General features: G+C 29.5%; 1 protein-coding gene across 6 annotated transcripts; it reads left to right on the top strand.

Moving 5' to 3' along the window:
* The first annotated feature begins 5606 nt into the window (after positions 1-5606).
* Positions 5607-11066, top strand: LOC101246361 (probable methyltransferase PMT20). Of its 6 annotated transcripts, XM_069287668.1 has the most exons (9): positions 5687-5961; positions 6055-6116; positions 7606-7898; positions 8010-8158; positions 8242-8437; positions 8793-9003; positions 9180-9855; positions 9947-10024; positions 10411-11066. In XM_069287668.1, exons 3-9 carry the CDS (start codon positions 7632-7634, stop codon positions 10625-10627), a joined length of 1794 nt encoding a protein of 597 aa, XP_069143769.1. In that variant the 5' UTR covers positions 5687-5961; positions 6055-6116; positions 7606-7631; the 3' UTR covers positions 10628-11066. The 6 variants fall into 6 exon arrangements, with proteins under 6 accessions (XP_004244425.1, XP_069143769.1, XP_004244424.1 ...); XM_004244377.5 differs by having other exon boundaries at positions 5607-6116; XM_004244376.5 differs by lacking the exons at positions 5687-5961; positions 6055-6116 and adding an exon at positions 6598-6972.
* The last annotated feature ends 1394 nt before the right edge of the window (positions 11067-12460 follow it).

The following is a 12460-nucleotide window of genomic DNA, read 5'->3' as shown; positions in this document are numbered from 1 at the left end:
TATGTATAATACACAATTATTTAACTGATATACATATAAAATTCACCTCTCCCACTCTCTTTCCTCTCTCGCTTACCTCTCTCCTCCTCGCTTGCCTCTTTCCTCCCTCTCCCAATCTCACTCACCTCTCTCCTCCCTCTCTTGATCTCTCTTGCCATATATACAAATACATATGTATAATATACAATTGTCTAACTGATATACTTATGCAATTCACCTCTCTCTCACTCTTTGCCCTCTCTCGCTTGCTTCTCTCCTCCCTCTTCCATTCTTGCTCACCTCTCTCCTCCCTCTCCAATTTCGCTTGCCATATATATATATATATATATATATATATATATATATATATAATATACAATTATCTAACTGATGTACGTATACAGTTCACCTTTCTCTCTAACTCTTTGCCCTCTCTTGCTCGCCTCTCTCCTCTCTCTCCCAACCTCTCTCGCCTCCCTATGACATGTAGCTACAAAATATAATTATCAAACTATAGTGCTGAAAAATAATTAAACTATTTTTGAGTAGATATATGTGAAAATTTCTCTTTAATTTTGATAGCATTATTTTCAATAAAAATAAATAAGACCTTATACACGATTTAGAAAATAAATAAATTCAGTAAAGTAGTAGAGAAAGTCGGTGGCACGTATAATAACGTCATTTTGTACCATGCATCAAATGCATTTAATCAGCGATAGCTCTATTTTTTATTTATTTTTATTTTTTCGTTCACGTTCATTGAATTTAGTCAAGAGAAAGATATTTTTTTCATAGTGCCAATAACAAAATATATTGTTAATTAATATTTTTAAAAAAATTAAGAATTGGTCAAGTCAATAACTTTTTTACATTGACTTAATATAATACTTAAAAAATAATTAGAAATTGTATGTTGAGAATAATAAATTATCTCGAGATATATGGAACAGTATGTATGTTAGTTTTATAAACAAAATATAAGTTTATGAATTATAGACAAAGTTTTTAGTTTATGAATTATAGACTTCAGGGGTGGTTCTAAAATATTTACAAATTTAATCAGTAAAAAATTTATTTAATATTTATGACTTTATTATTAATAAAATTTTAATTACCTTATATGAATTATTTCTTTGTTTCACTATTTAAAAAATTGTAATTTTTCCATGCCACCTTCTGGAATTAAATATTCAAAAACATATTTATTATATCACAATAATATATATTAAACTGCTTTATTTTATTTTATTTTTTTATAAATATGTTTCCCTTGTGATCATGAGATTCCTTCAACAAATAGTAAAACGATTTATTACTTTATTATGTTCCTACTCATAATAATTACGTGTATTCAAAAAGCAAAAATTAATAATGAAAAATGCATTTATCCTCTACCTGCCTCTTTTATTACAATTGCTCCATCATCACTTTTTTTTATTGCTATCTTAATAAAAATAAAATATTTAAAATATCTTAAATTTGTTAGAAGTAAGTTAAATCTATATATGAATGGCACATCACGACCTACAGGCAACACCGGCGAGATCTGGAAAAGCAATCCGATTGGATGCCTGAGGATCCATAGTACCTGCAGCCTCCCGAACTTCATATTCATCATTTTCGAAAGTGAAGGGAAGGGATCTCTTTTCTGCAACGGAAAAAAATCTAACATAATTGAAATTTCTTCACTTTTAATTAAATATCTCATATTTGAGCTTATGAGAATGAAATAAATTTTATTATAAATGTTGCTCTCAAAAAATAACTTTTATAATACGTAATTTAAATTTAATCAAATCTCAATATATTTATTGGACGTCGAGCGAAAAGATTGTTGGAAAATGATAGGTCTCAATGTTTTCAATGAAAATGATGTATGATGTTGAATTGCATGTGAAATATCTTTGGTGCCTAACATGATTATGATTAGCATGGGAAATAAAATTATAAATAACTTTCTTTTTTCTTTTTTTTTTCTTTCTGAGTTGGATTGAAATCTATAAATATATTTCATCGATCTCAAAATATTTTATCGTGAATTTTAAAAAGCTAAAAAGTATTTAAAGAAAAAAGAGAGGGGGAATAAAAAAGAGTTTGAGATATTTATATTTGTATGATGTGGTCCTATGAAGGCAAATATGAGAATTATTTTAATTATTATCATCTACATACGTAGCCATGCAAGTAAAATGGAATGGTAAATATTTTTTATTATAAATTAAATATTTTAAATTTGAGTTAAGTGTATAAAGATTTTAATAATGAACATTTTATTTTAAGTGAAATTTTAAATAAAAATTAAAAAATTTAAATTAAACACAAATATCGAACACCGATAGAAAATAAAAAGAAAAATATAATCTTCCAATTTCTAAATACTAATTGTGGACATGATAACAAAATTAGGAAAGTCAAAATTAAAAACTACACGTATCTGCATAATTTACAACTTTTTAAATTTTTATTACTCTTATTGAAATTATTGAGAATAATAATTGTCAATCATTATTTTGACTATGAAAAATAATACTACGTACTGAACTATTTATTGACTATAGTATGGTCCAAAGTGGACAACTAGTTAAATTATTACTCTCCCTTTTATTCTCTAATCAATTTGATGAAGTAATACATTAGTGGCTCCAATCTTTAAAATATATATTTATTCGATATTTGATATCTATTTTTATGAATAAATATAATATAGTATTAAATATTTTGATTCGATAATTTTACTTTTCAATTTTTAAAACTTTATATCTCCTTCATATTAATTTTGATATTTTAAAAACATATTGTTAATTATAGTAATTTATTCTATTTTAGCTTAAACAATTATGATTTTGACTTTTCAATTCTCAATTATATCGTATTAATGTCTTACCCATAGAACAATATTCAAAAAAAGAAAAAATAACAACATTTAACATAAATATGACAGTTTAATCAAGATGGTATGGTCAAAATTTTTAACATTTAATAATTGAGTAGTAATTTATTTTATATTTTTGCTATTATTTTATGATAATATACATTATCCGATCACTCGAATAAAAATTATATTATTTCTGTAATCCTGCTTCAAATTAGTTTTGTTTTAAACCGAAATCTATATAAAATAATTATTTATCTCGCGAATATTAGATTACTCAAAGATTTTATACTAATATGATTCTTAAAATGAGAAATTCAGAATCTTGTAAATAAAATAAATTATCCCATATAAATTATTTTGGTGACAATATAATACTCTTATTTTGGAGCAGCAAAACATTAATATCATTTTCATTTTTTTAATTATTTTTTTAGACCTGGGGAATAAATTTTTTTTATAATGCATGGCAAGAAGACAATTACCAAAATTTTAGGAATCTATATAGAGATTTGGAAATTTTTCTCTGAAAAAAAATAAAAGTTAACTTTCCCTTTTGATGACAGTTGATATAAGTATTATTTTGTAAGTAGACAAAACAAAGTATAAAGTAAGAAACTTTGATGACACAAAAACAAATTTGGCAGTGCTAAATTTCCATATATGTGATTTTTTAATCCTTAAATAACACAAAACCAAATCTGGCAGTGCTCAAATTTCCATTTTTGTGATTTTTTAATTCTTTAATAATAGTTATTACTTCCTGTAAAGTTAAATTAGATTATATTAATTTGATATTTTAATAAAAATATTAAATATTCAACAAGAAAAATACATATAAATTACAATTTTTTATGTATGAATAAGTACATCGTAAAATATTAATTAAAATTCTAACAGTTTAACTTTGAATCTAATCCTTATGTGTTCTTTAAAACAAACAAAAAAATGTGCATTGAGATTTTAAATATATGAAATTTAAATACATAAATATGCTTAGTAGGTAAGATCATGAATAAAATAAAGAAAAAAACACACATAATATTTGCCAAACTACATGAAATGCACAACTCAAAAAAAGTCAAAAGTCATGTGCACATGTTTCATAATAAAATAATAAAAAGAACATAAAAGTTTAGAAAATTTCAAATGGACCATGAAATGAGAGTGAGAGAAAAAAAATCACACTAATTGTATACAAATAATTAAATTATAAATAGAGATGAAAAGAAATATATAAAAATTATAATGTTGACATGCTTTATATTTCACTTGGTGTGTGTTTTGTAAATACATAATTAATTTGAATTATGCAATACATTTTTTAATTCTTTTTTTCTTAAATGATACACTACTAAATTTGAGAATACTATTCCTTTTATTCGGTATTGTTTGTCATGTTACGTTTTTTAAAAGTCGATTTGATTAATCTTCAAAGTTAAGTTAGATCATATTAATTCGATATTGTAATAAAAGAATTAGATATTCTAAAACTATATGAAAAATACTATAAATTGCAATTTATTGCATATAAATATGATATCTTAAAGTGTTAGTCAAAATTTTTATAGTTTTGAGTCTAAAAATACAAATCATGACAAATAATACCGGACGAAAAGAATATTTTATAGTTTTGACTCTAAAAATACAAATTATGATAAATAATACCGGAAAAAAAAGTAATAAGTAAGAAAATTGATATTATTACATTTACAATTGAGTAGCATAATTGAATGTGTATTTATAAACTACAATTTAATGCTTAACATTATGTAAAAATATGTGTCATATGTTCATTAAATAGATAGGTGAAAACATTAAATGCTTATAAATTCTACTTATATGTAAATACAATATAACTATTGCAACCATATACTATCAATAACTCTCTCACTATAGTAAAAAGATGTTAGAATAATTTGCAATAATTGTTTAGATCAATAAATAAAGTTAGAATATATCTAGCAATAATCAATTAATAAAGATAGAAATAGCCATCTTTATTACATAAATTTTGGGTATCTAACTAGAGAAATTCAAGGGGTAATAATATTTTTTGACCAATTATTATGCTACCCAACCATAAATAGAGAGTCAAGAGCAGTAAGTTTTATAATATATTTAGTTTAATAAAAATATTTTTTTTTTATATATAAAACTTTTTAAACTTTTATCCTCCCCCCCCCCCCCCCCATATTTGTAGTGTATTTTAACCATTTTATCAACCAAAAAACAAACAAACTTAATGATATAGTCAATTTCAGTATGTTTATCCAAAATATACATTTTCTCTTTTTAATTTTCATATGCTTTTTTTTAAGTTAATTTAATTAATTTTTATAATTAAGTTAGATTATATTGATTCGATATTTTAAAGTAAAAATTTAAATATTTCAAAATATACAGAAAAAATTAAAAATTTTTATATATCAATATGATGAAAAATTTATCTTAAAATATTCGTAATAGTTATTATGATTTAACACTAAAAAATAAATCACGACAACTAAAAAGGAACAAACATAATAACCTTACCTCTGATCTAATAAAAGAATTATTTAAATCCCATAATATGTGGCTCTGATTTCTTTTCCCAATAATAAACACATGAATCCAAAATAAGAAAAAAAAAACCAATAAAATAAATCTCTCTTTTTTAAAAAAAAAATAAATGTAGAATTCATTTGCTTTTAACGGAAAGAAATTACTCTCTATCACAACAATAAAAACTTGCTTATATGGAATAATTAACAAAATAAAAATATGTATTCTCTACTCACACACAATATATATTTATATATACCATTAAACATCTATCATATACAAAAATTTATAATAAAAAAAATTTAAATTAAAATTATATTTCTACAAAAGACTATTTAAATCCCAGGGAGTAACAGTTATGGCAATAAATTCCAAACCCCCATAAAAGAGAAAAGAAGACAGCTATTCACAGGGGATAACAAAGCCAAGAATCTCAAAGAGGGAAGGATAAGAAGATGATATAAAAATAGTTTTTATTTTTTTTATTTTGTGATTTTCTTCAAGAAAATAAATAATAATAATTAATTTAAGGTTGTCTGTTTTCTTCTCCTCTGTTATGTAATGTAAGTGTGTATATATATCCATATATCTCTTCCTCTACTTTATATCTTTCTCCCTACATCTGGGGTTGGTTAAAAATTGAGTCTTGAAAACAGATTCTGGCCCAGAAAGTGAGGGGAAATTTGGGGTATTTCAAGATTTTTCTTGAAAATACAAGGTACTTTACTGTTATCCTTTTTTGGGTTCTGTTGTGTGTGTATATATTGTTTCATCAAGAAGCTGATTAATGGGCTTAACTCTGTTTATGTAGTAAGTACTTGGTTTATATCATTTTATCTGTAAGATCTTTTTCAGATCATTGCATTTTTTGAGTCATTTCTGTCACTTTCTCATTTATATCCACTGTTTGCCATCTTGGGTTTCTTTGATTTACTGTTTTGTTGCTGTTTTTCAGCGTTTGGGGTTTCTGAGTTTTGTTAATAAGATCTTGGGTTTCATTTATTTAATTAAATTAACATGTCTATATAGTGAAAGATTTGATCTTGGATAGAGTGTAATGTTCATAAAAATTGAATCTTTTTTGCTCATTTTCAAGCATTTCATGTTTGGGATTACTGTCGGCAAGTGTATTTTTGTGTGGAGTGGACTAACAAATGAAGTATTCTTAACTTATCTTTATTGAACTAAGCTTTTACACTGTTCTTTTTTCCTTTCTTGTATTCTTGGTTGTTAGGTGCAAAAATTCTTTGGTTTGGTTCTTTTTTTCATATTTCTTCCCTAAATTATTGACTTTAGTGGCTAATAGGGCCCTCATTGGGACAGCATAATTTGATAAAGTTTTGGGCCCTATATCATGTGGAAAATTTAAAGATAAAGTGAACATGTTATGTTACTTCTAACTTGACCCCTACTTTCAGTATCAGCAGCAGATCTAATCTAATGGTTTTTAAGAGTTTAATTAATAGCCTGTTTTTGAGATTAGATCTGTTAATTGTCCTCTTGTTTTTGTGTGGATACTAGGATTTTGTATCTAGTTTATTCAGATATCTAAGTATTGGAGTACTGCATTTTCAGTAAGTGGCTGTTGTTGTATACTTTTTGGAGCACTTCTTGTTAAGTCAAGCATTTATACTATCCTGCTTTGGCTTTTCCGATTACTCAATAGTTTCCACAAGCACAAATTCTGCTTCTTGTAGGACCAAAAATGCTTTCACAAAACAATCATCTTTTTCCAGTTTACTAGTTTTGTTTTGTAATGAGTAGTGTAGTGTTTTTTTACCTCTCGGATTATCTACTGATTTTGCTCTATCTCCCTTTCTTTTTGTGTTGAGATTAGGATATTGTTGTGATGTCACTCCTTTTTTTCGTTATCTTTCATTTATATTGGAATCATTGCGTTCATTAGATACTGATTCCTATCTTGAAAACGTGTTTTCTCCTCTTTGATTTGCTAGCTGCTTCCTTTTCTACTTTTCATTATAACAAGATGATGAGTATCATATTCTTATCAGAAAAGTAGTGATTGCCGATCGGTATCATATTTTCCCCTCTCATTTGCTTGATTGCTCTTTTCAACTTGATTGTTGTTCTTGATGATTCATTTTGCTAGAACAGTCACTTCAAGAAATTCCAAGTGAGAGTGTGCATGGAGATTTTACTAGTTGAAATGTTGGATTGATTTACCCAGTTGTTTTGCTCTTATGCAGGTAGCTGATAAGGAGGATCAGGAAAAATGAAGCACAAAGATGGAAAAACTCATCAATCGGATAAAAGTTCATGGAAAGTCACAGTTCCATTAACAGTTGTGGTGCTGTGTGGGCTTTTTTTCTACCTTGGAGGTATTTTTTGCTCTGAAAGGGAGAGATATGTAGCTGAGCCTGTTAACAAGGCTGTTGACACTCCCACGGGAACTGCTACTGTACCTGTCCAGATCAAAGCTGTTTCTTTTCCTGAATGTAGTGCTGAGTATCAGGACTATACTCCATGCACAGATCCAAAGGTATTATGATTTCTAGTCTTTTTATTCTTGAATTTTGTTCATTGAGATACTTATTTGTTATTATCATGTGATTCTGTCCGTTGTGTTAATAACCTTTTGTTGCTATCACAGAGATGGCACAAGTATGGTCGCCATCGTCTTGCTTTCTTGGAACGGCATTGCCCTCCTAGTTTTGAAAGACAGGAATGCTTGGTACCCCCACCAGATGGCTATAAATCGCCTATTAGATGGCCAAAGAGCAAAAATGAGTGTTGGTACAGGTAATATTCATGTTCTTGAACTTTGTTCGATTCACTTGTGGTCATTGAACCTTACTGAAGCTACTGGTCGGATCTGGCTGCAGGAATGTTCCATATGATTGGATTAACAAACAAAAGTCCAATCAACATTGGCTTAAAAAAGAAGGGGAGAAGTTTCTCTTTCCTGGTGGTGGTACAATGTTTCCTAATGGAGTTGGTGCCTATGTTGATTTGATGCAAGATTTGATTCCGCAAATGAAAGATGGGACAATCCGAACTGCCATTGATACTGGATGTGGGGTGAGTCTTTGTCGTGGAGCTTCTGTTTCTATTATGCTTACAAACATGAACCATTTCTCTAGCAATTTTAGTTAGTTTTTCTTCTTGAAGACTATTATTTACAGTCAAATGAAGATATCCCTATCCCTAGGCATCGTCCTTCAGTGTGTCTTTGGTTGCCTTTTGCTATTTCCGGCCTGAAATCATAACTGATTCTTTTGGTACATTATGTCTGATTGCAATATCGTGTCTCAACTAATTACTAGATAGGAAAACAAAATATACTAACATAGATGTTTCTCCTGGGAAAACTTATCTGTAGTATCTGATTCCGAATTCAGGTTAAGCCTAATGTTCCTCCTTCATCTTCCTCTAGGTAGCAAGCTGGGGAGGTGATTTACTGGATCGTGGAATTTTGACAGTCTCTCTTGCCCCAAGGGACAATCACCAGGCTCAGGTTCAGTTTGCTCTGGAACGTGGAATTCCTGCAATTCTGGGCATCATTTCTACTCAGCGTCTTCCTTTCCCTTCAAACTCCTTTGATATGGCTCATTGTTCAAGATGCCTAATTCCATGGACCGAGTTCGGTAGGTGATCTACTTATTTAGGTTGAAGGTGTATGGTGTCTTAATTTTACATTGCGTGGCTTTTCCAATTCGTAAATAGGGATGTATCCAAATTCACGCTCTGCGCCTAGTGCATAGACAAAACTAGCTAGATATTAGCAGTGATGGTTATACTAATTCAACCTCATTATTTTCAGGTGGAGTTTACCTTCTTGAGGTACATCGTATACTCCGACCTGGCGGTTTTTGGGTCCTCTCTGGTCCTCCAGTGAACTATCAACGTCGTTGGAGAGGATGGAATACCACTATTGAGGAGCAAAAATCAGATTACGATAAGTTACAAGAACTACTAACTTCAATGTGCTTCAAATTATTCAACAAGAAGGACGACATTGCTGTGTGGCGGAAGCTGTCTGACAATAGCTGCTATAAGAAGCTTGATAATCCTGACAACTATCCCTCAAAATGTGATGATGGTACTGAACCTGATTCAGCGTGGTACACCCCTCTTCGTCCTTGTGTAGTTGTTCCAAATCCAGCTGCTAAGAAAGTCAAGTTGGATGCCCTCCCCAAGTGGCCAGAAAGATTGCACACTGCTCCTGAACGCGTTTCTGATGTTCGTGGAGGTAGTGCTGGTTCCTTCAAGCATGATGATGGTAAATGGAAGGCTCGGGCAAAACACTACAAGAAGTTGCTCCCTGCACTTGGGACTGACAAGATCAGAAATGTAATGGACATGAACACCTTTTATGGAGGTTTCGCTGCTGCTGTGATCGATGATCCGTTGTGGGTCATGAATGTGGTTTCATCTTACGCACCGAATACACTTTCTGTGGTCTACGATAGGGGTCTTATTGGAACAATTCATGACTGGTAATTACAATTTACATGCAAAAAACTCCTAGACTACTACAATTGCTCTTTTTCATTATGCTTAGAAAAAAATTTGTTTGCTGTTCTATAGGTGTGAGGCTTTCTCAACATATCCTCGGACATACGATCTTCTGCATCTTGATGGCCTCTTCTCTGCCGAAAGTCATAGGTAAGTGCATTTGCATCTCATGTTCAAGCTGCTTCGTATCTTAGTTGCATTTTATCCTTTGTCATTTGCATCTCCCTCGAAAGTCATACCTTTAATTGCATCTTTTAGTGAGTCGTTTGACCATCTTCCAATCAAGGCGGAGCTAAAGTGTTGTCCAGGGGTTCAGCTGAACTCGACGTCTTTGGTTCAAACTTGAAACCCTGTATTTGACCACATTGAATATGTACACATTTAGAACCCATTAAAAACTTAAACAAATCAGAAGCCATAACCCATAAGCTTTTATATCCCAGCTTTGCTTCTGCTTCTAACTAATTGCCAAGCATCTATGTTTAATCTGGCAACCGTTTCCCTCCCTCCTGACATGAGTTACGTGTATCGTGCAGATGTGAAATGAAATATGTTCTTCTGGAAATGGATCGTATTTTACGGCCCAACGGTTATGCTATAATCCGAGAATCCAGCTATTTCGTAGACACTATTGCTACTATGGCTAAGGGGATGAGATGGAGCTGTCGTAAGGAAGAAACAGAATACGGCGTAGAGAAGGAGAAGATATTGATTTGCCAGAAGAAGTTATGGTATTCAAAGCAAAATTCATGAACAACTTTGAACATCATAGCATAAAACACAGTTGCTGATAATGGAGAGAAAAAGTTATATATTTAATATTGGCATCATAGGAGATAAGTAAGTCCATACAGCTTATATATTATATATATATCATTTTGTTCAACAAATCATTGGAGATTGAGATTTTGAATTGAAGAATCAATAGCCAAGAATTAACCATATTATGATGGCTTGTTCATGCAATACATTCTTTGTTAAGGCCCAAAGGTTTTTCTTTGTGGATCAGCTGGCCCTCGGAGATTTCTCGATTATAAAAAGACGGAGCGTTTTAATCTTTGGTTGTATTCTATTTTTATTTTATTTTTTTGGGAAAAAAAAACATTGCAGCTCCTTATGTACCTAGTTAGATTTGTTCATTTGGAAGACTTCTTGGATGTAATAATAACTAAGCTCTATTTTTATTGTCAAAGTGCTTCTATCTAGCTCATGAAAAGTAGTAGTATCTTACATGATGTTCCATTATTCTTTGAATGCTTTTTTTTTTTTCATGTGGTGCTTTTTCGGATATGCGAGATGTTTTGTGCACTAAATTGTTCACTTGCACTTGTAGTTTCCCAAATTAATGAATTCATTTATAGTTGCATCATTAAAATTATTTATGTGTCATGTCAATTTTGGATTGTTATTCTAGATTTTGAGGATAATTGGTTCAATGATAGGATGTTTAAAATCATATAATTGTTTACAAAAATAAGATCCACTACTTTATTTAGAAGAAAAAATATTTGAGATATCAAGAGGACTTCTGTTATTTTATTTTTTGCATGAATAACTTATTTAAATATTAATTACTAATCTTATCCCAAAAGTAGTAATTGATAAGAATACTTATATCTTATTTCAAAATTATCTATATTATTCTCTTTCACTCTTTTGTGCAATTGTTGAATTTGTTTGAACCTTGAGATGACAAGATTGATTATTATATACAAGAGGATTTAACATATTTGATGTTGACAAAATGAGACTTGCTTTAGTTGTTTGATGTTTGAGTAGTGTAAAAGTTAAGTAAGAATGTTAGTAGTATTTATCAATTAACAAAAATCAACTTTGAGATCATTTATTGGCCAAAAATGGAATCCACCAAACCCCTAAACAAGTCCCAAAGCTTCTTAGAATCTCAAACTAATTTGGATACAAGAAATAATTCAAATAGTCAATATCTTTATAATCGTGTAACATGTTATCTTAAATTAATAATAGTTTTTTATATATATATATATATATATAAAATATATACATAACTGTGTTATAGTGTATGATTTATGTATACCTAGCTATTTTGGTAAAGATCTCGTACAGATTCACATGTCAATTAGAAAGAAATTCTTCTTATAAGAAGTTTTTTTTAATTATCTTATGATTTGAACTCGAGACTCCTTCTATTTTATCATTTTGGTGGCATCCAAAAGAATAGAATGGTCCATTTATGCTACATCTACTAGATTAGATTCCAGAAATGTGCTTTCGTCTTTTCTTTTAACCTATTGTTTAGATTTTAGTGTTATCAAAAAAAATAATTCTACCTAATAAAAGGTTGTCTTCGTAGGGATGACAACAAGACGGGATTAAATCATGGATGATTAAAGAGAGGTTTTTGTCATCTTCACTCACCTTACCTTGGTACCATTGTCTCATTCTTGATTGGTAATTAGATCATTATTAAAGATCATAAATATCTATCTAAAGTAGAAATAATCTTGAATTTATATGCAAATTTGTTAAGTGATTTGTTATTAATATTATCTCTAACATGAACAAATTTGACCTATTTGAAGATGGATGACTAATTGTTAATACTAC

Source organism: Solanum lycopersicum, chromosome 8 (genome assembly GCF_036512215.1).
Source record: "Solanum lycopersicum chromosome 8, SLM_r2.1".
NCBI classification, from domain to species: Eukaryota; Viridiplantae; Streptophyta; class Magnoliopsida; order Solanales; family Solanaceae; genus Solanum; species Solanum lycopersicum.
Note: the sequence above shows the minus strand (reverse complement) of the source record. Positions and strands in the feature narration are given on the sequence as shown.